Raw genomic sequence first — 20,571 nt, 5'->3', positions numbered from 1 at the left:
GACTGTCAAGATCAAGCGTCTCCAACATGTTGATGTCGATGCCCAGGTCCTTGAAGGATGCTTTGAGGTAGTCTTTGTAGCGTTTATTCTGCCCTCCTACTGTGAGCTTGCCCTGACAAAGTTTTCTGTTCCCAGTGCCAATCGGACCAAACACACACACACTTCCACTAGAAACTAAACAGCCATGTAAGTTAAGACCATGGACCACTTTTTATTTATTTCTCTTCATAAAGAAATCACATTATCCATCTTTCCATCACAGACCCACCCCTACCAACCAATGGCTAACCACAAAATATGTTTCTGTCAATTGCATACAACATAATTCAACGAGTTTAAAAAGACTCAGTAAACGATACATTCATAATTCAAACATTCATTACTTAACACATAAAATAAAGCATGTAATGTAAATAATAATAAACAAGGCAGTAATTAAATAAAGGAGATGAGGTACCAACCTACAATGTTATAGTAAAATAAACAAACATTTTTAACGTCTCTTAAAAAAAACAACCCCCAAAACCCCCCCAAAACAAACAACAACAACAAAAAAAAAAGCAACATGTTTTTCAGACTCAAGTTTTTCTACTGTGTTGCAGAAATAAAGAATTTAAAACTTTTAAACAATCTGACACCAGAAATAAAACTAGTTTTTTTTTTCTGTAACACTCATTTAAAACAACAACAAAAAAAGGTGATGGTGTTAGCCCTGACTGTCATTCAAAAACTGACAACGGTTTTCAAAACACATCTTCCCCAAAACTGAACATACAAGGGGGACAACACCAGCTTTTCTCACATGTTTGTCCCGTGCTGACCCCCCCCCCCCCATCCCCACTCTTCCTCCCCTCCCCCCCCCCCCTTCCCCCCCCCACACCCCTTGCTACAAATGAGCGTGGGAGCATTACTGATCAGGTCTTGTGGCAGTTTCCCATGCTCGGTCTCACAGTCATTTCTAAGCAAAGGAGTAAGAACACCCACCCACACTATCTTCATTCAAACGAGTGTACAGCGAGACCGTGAATAAGACAGCGTGAGAGAGAGAGAGAGAGAGAGAGAGAGAGAGCGAGACAGAGAGAGAGAGAGAGAATAACAGAGGCAGAAACAATGAGAGACTGCCATGAAAAGTTCTAATCTTTATTCTTTCCACTAGACTTTGTCCACACGACTTTTCACACATAAATAATTCATTATCTCATACCAACAACTGGAACAGAGATGATTCACACAGGGATGTTGGTCACCAGTAATCAAACAGACTGAGACTGTAGATAGATACATATCGTATGCACAGAGATCCTAAACTCAAATCTGTGGACTCGTATACACAACATTTACTGTCATCATAGTTCTGTTTCTTTTTCAAGAAGTGTTTTCAGTGTGCAGACTGGTCCATATATGCTACACCACATAACAACTAGAGTAAATAGCAGTACCTACAATAAACATCATGACCAAGCAAAAAACAGTCGAACAGCATACTCTGAATTTTTCTTCCCCAACTCTGGACACCATAACGCTGCCCAAGAAAGCAAACAAGCACGCACACACACACACACACACACACACACACAGAGGAGATATTATCTGACACACTTCCATGACCAACAAACATACCAGTGATTCTCCCCCTCCCCTCCCACCCCTCCTTGACAAAGTCTACCAGCTTTTCTTCAAGTTCATCGTACACATCTCCTGTGTTGTTGTTGAGTCAATGCACTCTTGCTCGCTGCTGCACACAATGTTCCACACTCAAGTCTCCTCCCAACACTACACTGCTGGTCCCAGGGGAGTGAAAGAAAACTGTAACGTGATGACGCAGCAAAAAGGACCTGAAAGTTGAACTGGTGACGATCTTGAAGAGGAGGAGGAAGAACGAGGATGACGACAGATGACGACAGATGACGACGACGAGGATGACGATTTTGTTCAGTCTTCCAGCAGTTCATCATCTAAATTCACATCCTGACAAACAGAGAAAAAACAAAAAGACAAAAATTATCAGAAGAAGTCATACTCAGCACATTTCGAATGTAATGCTGAAAACAATGAAAAAACCTGAATGTGCATGAATGTGTGCATGTGTCTGGCATGTCTAAACACATTTTTGGGAGGCAGAATGGGGGTGGCAAGTTTCAGTTTCAGTTTCAGTAGCTCAAGAAGGCGTCACTGCATTTGGACAAATCCATATACGCTACACCACATCTGCCAAGCAGATGCCTGACCAGCAGCGTAACCCAACGCGCTTTGTCAGGCCTTGAGAAAAAAACAAAAACAAAAACAAAACAAATAAACAGACCCCCCCCCAAAAAAAACCTAACGAATAATAATATAATAAAAAAATATATAAATATATAAATAAATAAATAAATGAATAATAATAATAATAATGAAAATAAAATAAATCAATAAATAAATAAATAAATAAATAAATAAAATAAATAGGGTGGCAAGCATGTGGGTGAGAGACATTTGGTCTGAATGCACATGAAAGCTGGAGATTTTTTGGTTCTTTTTTGGCCTGAGATGATCACAGACAGACTGACACAAACCCCTGCATTTCATGAAGCACACACACTTTTCAGAGCACAATATACCTGAAACTGGTCTGGAAACAAAGTTTGATAAATGTGAAGATGGAACTACTGCACACACACACACACACACACACACACACACACACACACACACACACACACACAGAGCTGTTTCAAAATAAAAGCGTGCTTTCATCAACTCACTGTCACAAATTGATAATTATTCTAAACTGTGACACCGTCACTAAAACAAAAGAACTTGACATATATTGCCTCACTGGGCAATTATTTAGTCCATAATGTATTTCAATCAATCATCTGTTACTCCACCCTCCATCTGTCCTGATTACCCTCACTAACAAACCCTCATCATCTATTATTCCACAATCCATCTGTCCTGATTCCCCTAACAAACCCTCACCATCTGTTATTCCACAATCCATCTGTCCTGATTCCCCTAACTCATAAACCCTCATCATCTGTTATTCCACACTCCATCTGTCCTGACTCCCCTAACTCACAAACCCTCACCATCTGTTATTCCACAATCCATCTGTCCTGATTCGCCTAACTCACAAACCCTCACCATCTGTTATTCCACAATCCATCTGTCCTTATTCCCCTAACTCACAAACCCTCATCATCTGTTATTCCACAATCCATCTGTCCTGACTCCCCTAACTCATAAACCCTCACCATCTGTTATACCACAATCCATCTGTCCTGACTCCCATAACTCACAAACCCTCACCATCTGTTATTCCACAATCCATCTGTCCTGACTCCCATAACTCACAAACCCTCATCATCTGTTATTCCACAATCCATCTGTCCTGACTCCCCTAACTCATAAACCCTCACCATCTGTTATTCCACAATCCATCTGTCCTTATTCCCCTAACTCACAAAACCTCATCATCTGTTATTCCACCCTCCATCTGTCCTGACTCCCCTAACTCACAAATCCTCACCATCTGATTCCACAATCCATCTGTCCTGATTCCCCTAACTCACAAACCCTCATCATCTGTTATAAACCCTCACCATCTGTTATTCCACAATCCATCTGTCCTGATTCCCCTAACTCACAAAACCTCATCATCTGTTATTCCACCCTCCATCTGTCCTGACTCCCCTAACTCACAAACCCTCATCATCTGATTCCACAATCCATCTGTCCTGATTCCCCTAACCCACAAACCCTCACCATCTGTTATTCCACAATCCATCTGTCCTGATTCCCCTAACTCACAAACCCTCACCATCTGTTATTCCACACTCCATCTGTCCTGACTCCCCTAACTCACAAACCCCCACCATCTGTTATTCCACAATCCATCTGTCCTGATTCCCCTAACTCACAAACCCTCATCATCTGTTATTCCACACTCCATCTGTCCTGACTCCCCTAACTCACAAACCCTCACCATCTGTTATTCCACAATCCATCTGTCCTGATTCGCCTAACTCACAAACCCTCACCATCTGTTATTCCACAATCCATCTGTCCTTATTCCCCTAACTCACAAACCCTCACCATCTGTTATTCCACAATCCATCTGTCCTGACTCCCCTAACTCATAAACCCTCACCATCTGTTATTCCACAATCCATCTGTCCTGACTCCCATAACTCATAAACCCTCATCATCTGTTATTCCACAATCCATCTGTCCTGACTCCCATAACTCACAAACCCTCATCATCTGTTATTCCACAATCCATCTGTCCTGACTCCCCTAACTCATAAACCCTCACCATCTGTTATTCCACAATCCATCTGTCCTTATTCCCCTAACTCACAAAACCTCATCTGTTATTCCACCCTCCATCTGTCCTGACTCCCCTAACTCACAAATCCTCACCATCTGATTCCACAATCCATCTGTCCTGATTCCCCTAACTCACAAACCCTCATCATCTGTTATTCCACAATCCATCTGTCCGGATTCCCCTAACTCACAAACCCTCATCATCTGTTATTCCACCCTCCATCTGTCCTGACTCCCCTAACTCACAAACCCTCACCATCTGTTATTCCACAATCCATCTGTCCTGATTCCCCTAACTCACAAATCCTCATCATCTGATTCCACAATCCATCTGTCCTGATTCCCCTAACTCACAAATCCTCATCATCTGATTCCACAATCCATCTGTCCTGATTCCCCTAACTCACAAACCCTCATCATCTGTTATTCCACAATCCATCTGTCCTGATTCCCCTAACTCATAAACCCTCACCATCTGATTCCACAATCCATCTGTCCAGACTCCCATAACTCACAAACCCCCACCTCCTTCCTCTCCAACCTTTTAATTTATTATTATTCTTTTTTAAAATGATAACACTTATACGTGAAATTCAATACTTTATGTCTACTGACACCAGCATATTATGCGACTGGGTATTAGGGGGGGAAAAAATCCTCTGCCTAATCCTTGAAAGAAAACAGCAAGGGTTATGTTAAAAAAAAAAAAATCAAAAAAAAAATCCACAGATTCACACTTAATCTCTGTTACTAATGCATGACAACACTCCTGCAGGTTGGGGGTTCAGTGTGGACAATGCCAGTAAGGGGTGAGAGGGGGGAGGGGGAGGGGGGGCTTGAGGATGGAGGGGGTGGGAGACAAAAGGATGGGACCTGACCTTGAATTATCCCACTTCTTCCTCCCCCACCCCCCTCCTTCCCCCAGCCCCAATTGTCCACCTCGCCCCTCCCTCTCCTTCCTGCCCCAGTGCACTAATTCCCAGTCACACACACACACACACACACACACAATAGCAGGATGGATGATGATGGCAAAGTCACAACAGCCCGTCAGTCAGCAATGCAATCATCAACTGAAACCATCAAGCCATGCTGCTACAGTCTGCCTCTCTCTCTCTTTCCATCAATCAGCCTCCTGCTTTTGTACACACTACTGCCGTCCTAACAATAATAATTATTATCATTATTAATGCGGTATTTATAAAGTAATACACTACTACTACTACTACTACTACTACTACTGATGATGATAATAATCATAATAATACAGTATTAGAATGGTACTGAATCTTGTGCGCAGAGACAAACCAAAGCATTAACACACCACCAGTCATCCACATGCAATGCACAGCGCTGCTCTGAGGGATGAAAAAACAAACAAACAACACTTATAATTCAGCTGTCAGGAGAAAGGGGGAGAAACTATCGACTGGGCAGAGGGAGGGGAGGTTCTGTAATAATCAGACAGTGAAGTTCAACTGCTAACTTGCAATAATCAATGGCAAAATAGTACACACTGTGTAAGAGTTGGTTAAGATCCTGACACAGACAAGATCTTGTGGCCTGCCAGTATGAATGCTTTCTTTTTTTTTTTTTTTTTGCTTGCAGTCAGATGAAAGCAGACTAACATACACTGATGGACATTCCAAAGGCAGCCTTGTCTTCCCTGAGCAATTATTTTTGCTTTTTTTTTCAAATAATAATAATAAAAATAAAGGAAGAGGAATGATGATAATAATAATAAAAACAGTACATTTATAGAGCACTTTCATTTCCCCCTGTACAGAGGGTCAGACAGGCAAACAGAGAGGGATGGAAGGTTAGAAAGTGGAATGCAGCTTGCAACACAGACAGACAGACAGACAAATGTCACAAAAAGGGCAGTGGGGAAATACCAGTCAACCCATCACAGTGGCATTGTTGCTGCATCAGCTGTCTAACCCCCCCAGCCCTCTCTGCCCCAGGCACCACAGGACCTGATCTTTCTCAGGCTCCCCTACCCTCCCCACCCCACCCCACCCCGCCCCGCCCCCCTCATCCTCTCCAACCTCTTCATTACCACCACAGTCCCGAAGTTCCAAAAGCATGGAAACAAATGCAACATTCAGAACCAATGCAAGGTGGACGAACCCTCCCCCTACGCACCACCATCAACTCCAAAATCCCTGATCACCGAACGATCATCACCCAAGGCCATATTGACAGCACGGAACCACTGACCCACCACAATCACCACAGCTGCCAGTTGGGACCTCAACATGGCAAACATTACACAGGGGTACTGATTTGGAACAGATCTATCTTAACTGGTTTCTCACTTTCTGACCTTTTGTTTGTCTTTGGTCAGTAATGCGTTTTAAAACCATTATTTTCATACCAGTACAGACTGATCACAACTTCTGGACTGATGTCAACACACATTCATTCACTTACATGCTTACCTCCCCCCCAAATCTTCCCTTTCACACACTCTTTAAAATACAAATAAACACAGCGCAAGAGATCCTGTTGACCACTTCAAGTCTAGAAAGAGTGAGTGAGTGAGTGAACGAAACAGCCAGGGAGAGAGAGAGAGAGAGAGAGAGAGAGAGAGAGAGAGAGAGAGAGAGAGAGAGAGACTGTGTGTGTGTGTGTGGTGTGTGTGTGTGTGTGTGTGTTTCCAAACTGCTACACATAAAAATGGGTTTCCACCTACATATACAGGAAACAGAAATACACATCTGGCCTGGTCCACAGACTGACAACTGAACACCATTGTTTCCTAAAGGGTTAACCCAGCAGCACACACACCTCTTGCCCTTCGGCCTCCAGCCTTTTTCAGTTTTTTGTACGGGAGGCTGTTGCTGTCTGGTCCATCACACTATAATAATGTAGGTGAGGGGCAGTGAACTCCATTCATCACTTCTTGGCAATGTGTGTTGTTGGGGAAAAGCCCAGAAGATGCCAGAGACAATAAGGACAGGAGTTGACAACCATTCATTCATGCTTTATCCTGCCCCGATTCGGGGAAAAACCCACGAAAGACCGAAACAAACTGGTCACGGGGAGAGGGTGTGGTACGGAGAGAGAGAGAGAGGTGGGAGGGAGGGCAAGAGAGAGAGAGAGAGGGGGAGTAGGAAGTGAGAGGGAGGGAAGGGAAGAGGGATACATACACACATACAGAGAGAGAGAGAGAGAGTCAGACAGACAGACACAGAGGGAATGGCTCAAAGAGGAAAAAAGGGAGTGAGAAAAGGAGAGAGAGAGAGAGAGAGAGAGAGAGAGAGAGAGAGAGTATATATATATGTGTGGGTGTGTACATGTGAACATATGGATGCGTATGTGCAATGAATGTACAAGAGTAAGCTGTTCTAACAGGCCATGGCCTTTTCACCAAAAGTCAATGAATTATGTGCACAAAGGAAGATAAGTGCACACATGCAAACACACATTCATATATACTCTCAGTCACACACACACACACACACAAGCATGTTCATGAAAGCAATTCTGGCACATGTGTACTTACATAAACTAAATGGTACCAAACACAGACTTAACAGCAAGCAAAACAGCAATGCTTCTAGATGGTTAGATTACATAACTGAGTACATACTACTGTGCGCTATCAAAAACCCCCAACATTTTTCATTTTATTGTTAACAATTCGTTAGGCATTATCTAAGAAACCACAATGTGTTAATGTTTGAATCTCATTCACACATATACACACACAAACACAGTAACTCACACACACAGAGTAACTCACAAACACACACACACCCATACACACAGTATCTATCACATACACACACACACAAACACAGTAACTCAAACACAAATGCAGTACATGTATCTCTCTCTCTCTCACACACACACACACACACGCACACACATTATGGTAACTTTTCCTCTCAGTTGCCACAAACACTATGTGAATGATTGCGAACAAGTGGTGAGGAAGAAATCGGCCAACTGAAGCAAGGGAGACGAATCTTACTATTTGAAGGGTATCAACACAAAAACTGGTTCATTCCCTTATGTTTGTTTCACACACACACACACACACACACACACACACACACAGAATAAACCCTACACTCAAATGAGATGACTAAAATGTAGACTTAATGTGACGCAAGTTACAGGGGTACCTGGTTAGGTAAGAAGTAACTGATACAGTTGTTAAAATACACATCTATTTCCCAGTGCTGTGGAAAAAACCAAAGTGAGGTGATAAATGACATTCATTCATAGCAAGCAAAGATGTCTGTTGGACAACACTATAACAAGAAAAAAAACAAGAGAACACCCACGCAACAAATTAACAAAGCAAGACCATGGATGAGTCGCGACCACAACTGTTCAGAACCATCAGAGACGAATATCCAAAGAACAACAGCAACACCAAAACAAACAAATCCCTGTCATAAATAAGCACAATACAAAGACCTCAGGTCAGTGCTGCCAATAAAACGACAGACATGACATAATCAGATACAACAAACACACACCAAGCCAGTCTGAGGAAAGGACAAATGACAAAACCACAGAAAATTGTTCAACCCACCCCCTCCCTACCCTTCCCCTTAGAAAACCAAAACCAATAATAATAATAATTTAAAAAAAAAAAAAAAAAAAAAGCCTTGTACAGTTTGGTGCATTCAGCTATCCCTTTAGACAGAAGCGTACAGCCTGGGACATCAGTCATCAGTCACTATCTAAAGAAATACAGACAGAAGTGTACACAGCCTGGGACGTCTAAAGAAATACAGACAGAAGTGTACAGCCTGGGACGTCAGTCATCAGTCACTATCTAAAGAAATACAGACAGAAGTGTACAGCCTGGGACGTCTAAAGAAATACAGACAGAAGTGTACAGCCTGGGACGTCTAAAGAAATACAGACAGAAGTGTACAGCCTGGGACATCAGTCATCAGTCACTATCTAAAGAAATACAGACAGAAGTGTACAGCCTGTGACGTCAGTCATCAGTCACTATCTAAAGAAATACAGACAGAAGTGTACAGCCTGTGACGTCAGTCATCAGTCACTATCTAAAGAAATACAGACAGAAGTGTACAGCCTGGGACGTCTAAAGAAATACAGACAGAAGTGTACAGCCTGGGACGTCAGTCATCAGTCACTATCTAAAGAAATACAGACAGAAGTGTACACAGCCTGGGACGTCTAAAGAAATACAGACAGAAGTGTACAGCCTGTGACATCAGTCATCAGTCACTATCTAAAGAAATACAGACAGAAGTGTACAGCCTGGGACGTCTAAAGAAATACAGACAGAAGTGTACAGCCTGTGACGTCAGTCATCAGTCACTATCTAAAGAAATACAGACAGAAGTGTACAGCCTGTGACGTCAGTCATCAGTCACTATCTAAAGAAATACAGACAGAAGTGTACAGCCTGGGACGTCAGTCATCAGTCACTATCTAAAGAAATACAGGCAGAAGTGTACAGCCTGGGACGTCAGTCATCACTCACTATCTAAAGAAATAAAGACAGAAGTGTACAGCCTGGGACGTCAGTCATCAGTCACTATCTAAAGAAATACAGCCAAGTGTACAGCCTGGGACGTCAGTCATCAGTCACTATCTAAAGAAACAAAGACAGAAGTGTACAGCCTGGGTAATCAGTCACTATCTAAAGAAATAAAGACAGAAGTGTACAGCTTGGGACGTCAGTCATCAGTCACTATCTAAACTTCTTCCTCTTGGGATTGCCTTACTACCTGTTCCGCAAAATCATTGACACCACTGACAAGAGCACAAAAAGTAGTGACTGCCTTGCAAAGGGGTGGGAGGGTGGGGTGGGTGGGGGTGGGGGGGGGGGCGGGAATGGGCAGTATAAAGAAAAGAAACATCTTCGGATCAAATTACATAAAAAATTAAGAATTTTCCACATTTGTTTTTCCTTTATATATATGGATATCTTTGTCATATATGTACAGTCTTAACCCCCCCCACCCCCTCCAAGTCAGGTAAGTGAATGCGACTGCTTACCTGATTATACCTTTTGAAAGGAATACAACAGTTATATCTATATCACATGAAGACAAAAAAAGAAGAAAGAACCATATGTGTTCAGGAAGAAGGGGTGGGGGGTGGGGTGGGGGTGGGGGTGGGGAGTGGAGTCAGACTAAAACTATCAACAATTCTGAAAGCCAGCCACCTGAATCATGCCACATAAAAAAAAAAAAATAAAAAAAATGCATTTAATAAAAAAAAAAATGAAAGAAAAAAACAGAGATGTGATTTATTTTAGAGATCAAGGAAGAAACACACTAACATACCACACAGAGTGACCATACATTACCACAAAGTGTAAAACCACCCGCAATTCTAACAAGCAATGCATTGCATACCAGTTCATTAGATTTTTTTTTTTTTTTTTTTTTTTTTTGGGAGGGGGGCAGGGGGAGGGGGGGATGCTGGTGAAAAAAAGGAGAAAGAGGGAGAAGGGAGAGGTGAGGGGGTGGGGGGGGGGGGGGGGCACAATGATTTCCTAACTACGTGTACAATGTTCACAAAAAGTTAAGGACCACTTGGGAACTTCCACAATTTTTTTTCTTGGAAGCATGAATAATCACTTCCCTTTTTTTTTTTCTTTTTTAACAACTTATGAAAAGATACATGCTTTTATGAAGTGGTCCTTAGCTTTTTTGTTAAGTGTGTAGTAAAAGAAGAACTGTGAGCAGATACTGAGAAGACTTTGGGTTTTTGTTAATGTTGAAAATATTGTTAAAAAAAAAAAAAAATCTAATGACCGGCATGCGCCACAGTTAGATATGACTACAAGACACTATGACATGCTTAGGATAAAAAAACCCACAAAGGCTCACCTCTGCAGCATCATCCTCCACTCCCTACAACATCAACACTAGCGTCACTCTATCGTCAACATTTCACAACCACCGCCACCAAAAAAGTACACACACACACACACACACACAAACCCCCCCCCAAAAAACCCACCTGATCAAAACTGACATAAAAGGATAGGAAGAGAATGATGATAATGATGCACACAAACAACAACAACAAAACACACACAGGCGTGACACATACACAGGTAAAAAACAACACCACACATTTTCAAATGCATGCACAGAACACACATGACATACACAAATAAAAACACACACACACATATTTACAAATGCATGCAAAGTACATCACTACATGTACACACACACACACACACATCACACACTCACTGAAATCAGCTCCCTCACTATGTTTTTTTTAACTGTCTGCCTGCAACTCAGGAGGAAATGAAGAAGATGACATAAAACCATGCAAACAAACACACACCTTTTCCCATTGATATCATTTACTGTTTTAACGATGAAACAACATAGCTGTATGATTATCTTTACTGCCCCATTCAATGCGTTTAAATCCTGTCTTTCCTAGTTACTCTTAAAATGAAGTGTACACCAAAAGCCTTTTATTACTTCTTTAAAATCAAATTCAATTCCTCAAATATCAAAGCTCAATGTCACTGAAGAGCAAGATGTAAGTTTTCTCAACAAAAAGAGTCAGACAATTCTGTGACAAATAATTTCTTTCTCCCCAATTGTAAGTTTTGAATGTGAACAAGTGCTGCAAATAAATATCCCTTCACTGCTGTAAATGTCCTGAATTTTAATTCTGTTGTCAAATGAACCAATGACATTCCTGTTAACATATAATATATATATATTTTTTTTTCTCCAATACTTTTAACCAATAAACAATGTTGTCACTGTGAATGACGCCCTACTCGAGTAATTTTCTTTTGTCCACAGTGATAACAGACCACATCTTTGCAAATGTTTGTAATGTTTTAACTCGCTCGGGATGGCAAGTTTTTTTCCCTTGCTTTTCCCCGCAGATGGCCCATTTGTAAGGGTTTGGAAAAAAATTACAAAAGAATACAAAATACAGAGTAAGAAAATGAAATTTTCAGAACTGGTTTATTATGTGTTAATCTATTACATAAAAAAAAAAAAAAATGAACTTCTCATCTTATTTTTACAGTTTTGCCATTTCTTCGATGTCCGACCCTTCAGATTGTAGCATTTCAAGTACTTCAGCAACACTAAAACATTGCCGTTGCTGCCTTGTTCGCTCCACAACATTTTTCAGATGCCACTTCGCTAACAGGCTGGCACGCGAGCAGGCAACCGGTCAGTGACTTTGTCAGTGTGTGTGCGAGACAGGCCACACATTACAGGCTGGCCAATCATACCATTCGGTTGTGGAGTGACCCAGAATAGCGCACTCTGCTTAACTAATCACAAAATCATGTGTACAGCACGTGATGGATGCTATTCCATTTCATCGTCCGAATCCGAATATATTTTATTTAGGAATGCTCATGCATTCCCTCGTCCGGAGAGAGTTAAAGGAATTTTCCCTCTTAAAATCATAGTCTATCCATCATACTTACTCTGACTCAATGACAGAAGAGTCTACCCATGTCTATCACAGCATTGGTAAGTCACAAAAATACATACTTTTCATTTTAACCAAAACAAATTCTTTAATTCTTATGGTGATACTTTCTACCTCTCTTGTAAGGCTTTAAGGCACAACCAATCTTATGTAGATTCCCTCAATGCATGCAAACACACAAATAATATAAAAATCGAAATGGAAAACACATACACAAAACAACAACAAAAACAACCCCCCCCCCCCCCAAAAAAAAACAAAAAAATCAAACATTATAATGATAAAGCATATGACAAAACAAAAACTGAAACAAACCAACACCCCCACCCCCCACCCTAACCTCCCACCCACAAAAACCCCCACATACATATCATTTAACATTCCATGAAAGATGAAGAGGTGAGGTTGGGGAGGGGGAGGATGGATGGGAGGGGGGTGTGGCGGGGAGGTGGGAAGGGCAGGGAAGCGTGGGAAGCCAAAATCAAACTCACCGATGTGTCAATATCATCAATCTTGACGTTCTCCAGATCTAGCTCCAGCTCCTTCTCGATGTCGTCCATGACAGACTGGATCTGGGAGGCAGCGGCAGCAGCAGCGGTCGGCTCCTTTGGCGCTGCGAGCGGGGTCTCTGGCTTGGCTGCTGGCTGTGCGGGGGCGGCTGGGGCAGAGGGTGCTGGGGCCGGGGCCGGGGCCGGGGTGGAGGAAGGCTTCACAGGAGAGGGCTGGACACACACATGGTTTAAACAGTGTTTTATCTGGAGCATGTCACATCACATCACTGTTTTTGACAAAAGGGCTGGACACACATGGTTTAAACAGTGTTTTATCTGGAGCATGTCACATCACATCACTGTTTTTGACAAAAGGGCTGGACACACATGGTTTAAACAGTGTTTTATTTGGAGCATGTCACATCACACCACTGTTTTTAACAAAAGGGCTGGACACACACATGGTTTAAACAGTGTTTTATTTGGAGCATGTCACATCACACCACTGTTTTTGACGAAAGGGCTGGACACACACACGGATTAAACAGTGTTTTATTTGGAGCATGTCACATCACACCACTGTTTTTGACAAAAGGGCTGGACACACACACGGATTAAACAGTGTTTTATCTGGAGCCCGACATGTTACACCACAGTTTTTGACAAACAAGACAACAAGAAAATATGCCACCAGTGTCTTCAGGGCCAGAAGTTTTGAAACTGATCCGAAGTGAATTTCAACAACTGGACATACATAACATTACCTAGACACTGTTATGTGGTTCTCACAGATGGTTCCCACCAAATAAAATTCCATGCTTTTCTCCAGACCTTTTCCTGACCAGACTGAAAATGTCCATACGAACATGGATCAAAAGGTTGTCTGCTAAATCGCTGATAGCAGAGGTCTGGGGATATCTGTGTATGTGTGTGTGTGTGCTTTATTATTATTTTTTTCAATGCATTAAACTCTTTGTCGCATGGTACTGGTCATGGGTTTTATCAAAATTCCAAGACTTTTCCAGACTGAAGGGCAAACATGTTTTTCAACCCTGAAAATGGTTCTCTCATTCTTCTAAGACTAACCAAAGTAGAATATCTTTAGCACTGAATGATCTGCATCAAAATCAACCCTCGTGAGTCTAAAGACACAATGCTCAAAACATATGTATGTGAGATACATATGTGCCAAGAAAACTTTTTGTGAGTACTTACCTGAATCAACGCAACACTGAACTTTTTTTCTCCCTAAATTTGAGTCATGGTAATCCATTGCCAGAGACTAATTAACAGTGTGGTTAAGCATGACTAGAAAGAAGAATACTTTTCTCCTATAACCATGTTGAATCTAACATACTGTGACCCACCAGTGCAGAAAGAGGTCTGATTGCTCTGTCCTGTGCAAAACTACTACTCTGTCCAAGTGGATAAATCAAATATAGCTGAACTAGTAGCCTCCTTTGGTATATCACCTCCCTTCTGTTTACATAATTTGCAGTGCCCTGTGTGTGATAAATGGTTGTGTCTGCCTATGACCATCAGACAGCAACTAATGGTTCTGGGTATCTGGGCTAAAATTTGATTTTCTTTTTCTTTCTTTTTTGTGTGTGTGTGGTTTTTTTTTGGGGTGGTGGTGGTGGTGGCTGTGTGTGTGTGTGTGTGTGTGTGTATTCTGCCCAAGTGACAACCCCACTTTTGGCCAGGAGAGCTTTAGGACAGTCGTCACTGGGTCTCTAAGATTCAGGGTGTCAGCACAGCAGCCCCTATTGGGCAACACAAGGTCCTCTGGGAACCACCACCACCCACCTCTGCCCCTGCTGACGCATCGGTGAAGTCGTCGGCCTCCTCCTCCTCTCCTCCGTCCTCTGAGGGAGGGACGTAAATGAAGTCGCCCAGTTCCTCCGCCTGCTGCATCTCTTCCACCAGGTTACGCTCCCAGTTGGGCTGAAAGAGACAGCCAGTGAGTCAGTGAATGTTAAAAAAAAAAAAAAAATCTTTTATTCTTTATTTCCTTGTCACGACGGGCGCAATAGCCGAGTGGTTAAAGCGTTGGACTGTCAATCTGAGGGTCCCGGGTTCGAATCACGGTGGCGGCGCCTGGTGGGTAAAAGGTGGAGATTTTTACGATCTCCCAGGTCAACATATGTGCAGACCTGCTAGTGCCTGAACTCCACAAATACGCACGTTAAAGATCCTGTAATCCATGTCAGCGTTCGGTGGGTTATGGAAACAAGAACATACCCAGCATGCACATCCCCGAAAACGGAGTATGGTTGCCTACATGGTGGGGTAAAGAACAGTCATACATGTAAAAGCCCACTCGTGTGCATACGAGTGAACGCAGAAGAAGAATTTCCTTGTCACTATTTTTCCATACTCTTTTATTCAACATTCTGCAATCAAACCACAACAATAAAAAAAAACAACCCTGTAGAAACAATATATCAAAAACACTAACATATTCTGACACAAATGCACATAAAATATGGCCACACTCATCTATACTGCACGTCTATATGAGCGAATCCCCCATTACTTTCACCCCATCCACTACACCTACAGTGGTGGTCTGGACACCATTCATAATTCGGATCAGACGATGAACCAATGTCCTTTGCATGGTGTGCACTTAGAGCGCCTAAAAGAAACCACAGCAACGAAAGGGTTCTCCCTGGCAAAGTCCTGAGCAAAAATCCACTTTGGTAAAAGGCAAAAAAACAAAAAAACAACAACAAAAAAAAACACAAAAAACACACACACACAAAAAAACAACAACAACAAACGAACAACACCCCCCCCACCCAACCCGCCAAAAGGGTACCACTTCTTCTCTATAGCAATGGGATCTCCCTGCTGGAGAGCAGCCCAAATTAACCTGTTGTCACAAGGAGTAACAAGGCACAACAAGCACACAGAACTCACAGGAACGGAAGGGAAGGCGGAGGCAGGGAGGGGCCCCGTGCGCTTGCTGGCAGCGAACTGCTCGGCCTTGAAGGTGTCCCTCAGGCCGGGGAACAGGTTCTCGTACTCCGTGGGGTCGGCCAGCGAGTCGGCTGCCTTCTTGTTGACTGTGGCCAGACTCTGCTTCCACAGCGACACCACCCTGCGTGTCATCATCATTCAACAGTGTTACATACAGTGGATCTCACACCACCCTGTGTATCATCATCATTCAACAGTGTTACATACAGTGGACCTCACACCACCCTGTGTATCATCATCATTCAACAGTGTTACATACAGTGGATCTCACACCACCCTGTGAGTCATCATAAGTCAACAGTGTTACATACAGTGGACCTCACACCACCCTGTGTATCATCATCATTCAACAGTGTTACATACAGTGGATCTCACACCACCCTGTGTGTCATCATCATTCAACAGTGTTACATACAGTGGATCTCACACCACCCTGCGTGTCATCATCATTCAACAGTGTTACATACAGTGGATCTCACACCACCCTGTGAGTCATCATCATTCAACAGTGTTACATACAGTGGATCTCACACCACCCTGTGAGTCATTATCATTCAACAGTGTTACATACAGTGGATCTCACACCACCCTGCGTGTCATCATCATTCAACAGTGTTACATACAGTGAATCTCACACCACCCTGCGTGTCATCATCATTCAACAGTGTTACATACAGTGGATCTCACACCACCCTGTGTGTCATCATCATTCAACAGTGTTACATTCAGTGGATCTCACACCACCCTGCGTGTCATCATCATTCAACAGTGTTACATACAGTGGATCTCACACCACCCAGCGTGTCATCATCATTCAACAGTGTTACATACAGTGAATCTCACACCACCCTGCGTGTCATCATCATTCAACAGTGTTACATACAGTGGATCTCACACCACCCAGCGTGTCATCATCATTCAACAGTGTTACATACAGTGGATCTCACACCACCCTGTGTGTCATCATCATTCAACAGTGTTACATACAGTGGATCTCACACCACCCTGTGTGTCATCATCATTCAACAGTGTTACATACAGTGGATCTCACACCACCCTGTGAGTCATCATCATTCAACAGTGTTACATACAGTGGATCTCACACCACCCTGTGTGTCATCATCATTCAACAGTGTTACATACAGTGGATCTCACACCACCCTGTGTGTCATCATCATTCAACAGTGTTACATACAGTGGATCTCAAACCACCCTGTGTGTCACCCGTCATTCAGTGTTACATACAGTGGATCCGAGTTCCGAGCTGTGTGTGTGTGTGTGTGGGGGGGGGGGGGGGGGGGGGGGGGAGGGGGGGGGGGCAGTCACTGGTCAGCAATGGTTACATACAGGGAAAGGGAGGGAGTTAGAGAAAAGTTGTGGGGAAGGGCAGCTGGGGTGAGAGGAGAGTCAAAGGGAAGGGAGTTAATGGTGAAGGTCAGACAGCTAGATATACAGATCATTAGATAGATGAACAGGAGGGCTGGTTGGCAGGAAGATAGGTAGATGCATGTGTAGCATGAAAAGGAAATTTTCTATCTAAAATTACGTTTAAATAACATACTTACCGTGACCCAACTAGTGCAGACTCCGGCAGGGGTCTGACATTCCTGTCCTGTGCAAACTACTATCCGCCTATGTGGAGAAAACAAAAGCAACTACGGCCGATAACCTCCCGGAAGTAGGTAACCTTTTTTGTCTTGTTACTGGAAGATTCAAAACTGATTTAACCTGACATCTACCGCTGTGCCACTGACCTTGAAACCTGGCTGGGAAGGTAGGTGCGAGCGAAGAAGGCAGCTTCTGGCAGACGTTTGGTGTTGATAAGGATTTCCAGACATTCCTCACACCTGTCAGAAGTTGTAATAACAATAAATCATCCATTCAAATAAGTGTTCAGCACAGACCTAAATGGAACCCCAATCATGACTGAAACAGAGACATAACAAAATGTCATAAATTCTGATAAAATTCAAAAACAGCTGACAATACACAAACAGACAAGACACCAGTCAACCACTCACTTTCCCAGGACAAAGCAGGGCAGTACCTAACTGGACCCCAATCATAAATCATCATCAATGAAATATAGACAATGTCTTCAATATTGGGGCAACATATCCTAACTAACTGTATTCTAGATGCGAGTTTACTCGTACCATGATCAATTTCCCTGTGGACTTCTACGAGTATTCTAAGACCAAAACACTATACTAATTTCGTTTATTCTTGCTTGGTACAGTTGCCATTCTTTACTGAGCCGTTTATGGAATCCCAAAGGATGAAAACATATCATTGTATGACGAAGTGAATAAAAAATTCTCCACTGATTTTCACCGTTTTAGTGAACCCAGTTTTTTTTTTTACTGCAGTGGTCTCATGTCGTGCTGGTTCAGGGGAAATGTAGCAAGCATATAGCTGTTGGGTAGAATGAATTAACCCCTTCAGTGCCAAAGGAAGAACAGTACAAAGTGGTGTTCCAAGTCATAAAACAATATCCAAAACATTATGCCTAAAACTGAGAAAAAAGATATACCACTCTAGATAAATTGAGTGAATTTTCAGCCTTCCAGAATCATTCCTGTTCTTCTGATGACGTCACTATGCACGTAGTGCCTGATGCATTCAATGACACACTCGAGGGGTTAAAGTAAAACAAAACAACAATAAAAAGGTGAAAGAAAACTGGGCATCACTGTTAACAAAACAGCCCCCCCCCCCACCCCCCTTGACCCCACCCCCTACCCCTGACACCAAACACAGAAGACAAAAACCAAAGCGGCGGCCACCATCACTCACTTGCCCAGCACGAAGTTGGACAGGAAGGCCACGTTGTTGTGGCCCGAGGCCTGCGCCGTGTTGCCCAGGCGCGCCACCATCTCCGAGTTCCCTGCAGAGCTGGCCAGCAGCAGCAGCCCCCCGAAGTCCTGGGCCTGGTGCAGACACTCCTGGGCCAGGCCAAACTCACACTTCTTGATCGCCAGCTCCGCCAGCTGCTTCCACTTCTGCTCTGACTGTTGACACATGCACACACACAACCATTAATTCTAGTAAGACTGCACACACATACTCACGTTTACACACGACCATTAATTTTATCAAGACTGCACACACACATACACAGCCATTAACACACAACCATTAATTCTAGTAAGACTGCGCATACACACATGTATACACACAACAAAACAACGAAACGCTATAGTGGTTTCAACAATAAAAAATTTGTCCACGTTTTCCTCATGGGGTAGCATAAAAATCGCAGCCACACCGGGCATTGCGAACGTGTCAAGGGTTGAATGGAAAGTTTATTTGTGAGGTTTCTGTGATGATACACTCGCTGGCTAGCCGTGACCTCAGTACCCCACATGACAAGCTAATCTGCATACATATCAAAAATGGCATCACAGGTAATACAAGTAGAAATTTTTGGAACAAACTAGATCACAACAGTGGCTTTTTACTGCTGCTGAAGTGATTAAAATGCTTCAAACTGATGGTTTTGACATTGACAAGGATAATTAAGACATTGAATAAAGTATCTGCAGTGAAGAAAGCTACCAGCAAGAAGGTACTGACAGAGAGGAAGGGGGTGGGCGTACACACAACGTTAGAAGAGGGGTCAGTGGGTCAAGTACAGGGAGTTTCATTCAGTTACTTTGTGTTTTGTATTTTTTGTGATTTTTTTCCTAACCCTTACAAATGGGTTGTCTGCAGGGGAAAGCAAGGGAGAAAACTATTCACCTGGAGTGAGTTAAGACTGCACGCACACATACACAACCATTAACGCACAACCATTACATCTAGTTAGACCGCACAGACACACACAAATACACACAACTAATAATTCCCTTAAGACTGCACACATACATACATAGCCATTAACACATAACCATTAATTCGAGTAAGATTGCACACACACACACAACAAATAATTTTATTGACACTACACACACACATACGCAACCATTAATTCTGTTCACACAGCACACCGTTATACAGTTTACTTCTGCTCTGATTGCAGCCACTGAATACACTTTCATCTGTAAACTTTTAACACTGCAAAAAACATGTATGACTGCAGGCAAAACACACACTTTAATCCATTAATTCTGTTCACAATGCACATACATATATGACTGCAAGCACAACACACACATACACAACCTTTAATCCTGTTTACAATATACGTACAGTTTCAAGCTGTAAAAAAATATGGAACAATCCATATATGCTAAACCACATCATAAAAACAAAACAAAAAAAAACAAAAAAACAAAACAAACCCTCCCTCCCTACCCAAACTTACAAAAAAACAAAAAACAAAAAGCAACCAACCAACCAACCAACCCACACA

At 42.6% G+C, this 20,571-nt stretch overlaps 1 protein-coding gene across 1 annotated transcript in view; it reads right to left on the bottom strand.

Moving 5' to 3' along the window:
• Nucleotides 1-1,468: 1,468 nt before the first annotated feature.
• Nucleotides 1,469-20,571, bottom strand: part of LOC143287591 (coatomer subunit beta'-like) — a 39,761-nt gene continuing 20,658 nt past the window's right edge. The window contains 7 exon segments of the mRNA XM_076595700.1: nt 1,469-1,968; nt 11,148-11,171; nt 13,236-13,466; nt 15,042-15,179; nt 16,158-16,338; nt 17,972-18,064; nt 19,014-19,228. Coding sequence (XP_076451815.1) covers nt 1,933-1,968; nt 11,148-11,171; nt 13,236-13,466; nt 15,042-15,179; nt 16,158-16,338; nt 17,972-18,064; nt 19,014-19,228 — 918 coding nt within the window. The 3' untranslated portion in view covers nt 1,469-1,932.

Source organism: Babylonia areolata, chromosome 11 (assembly GCF_041734735.1).
Source record: "Babylonia areolata isolate BAREFJ2019XMU chromosome 11, ASM4173473v1, whole genome shotgun sequence".
Classification (NCBI taxonomy): Eukaryota; Metazoa; Mollusca; class Gastropoda; order Neogastropoda; family Buccinidae; genus Babylonia; species Babylonia areolata.
The sequence above is the reverse complement of the archived record's forward strand: the minus strand, read 5'-3'. Positions and strand labels throughout refer to the sequence as shown.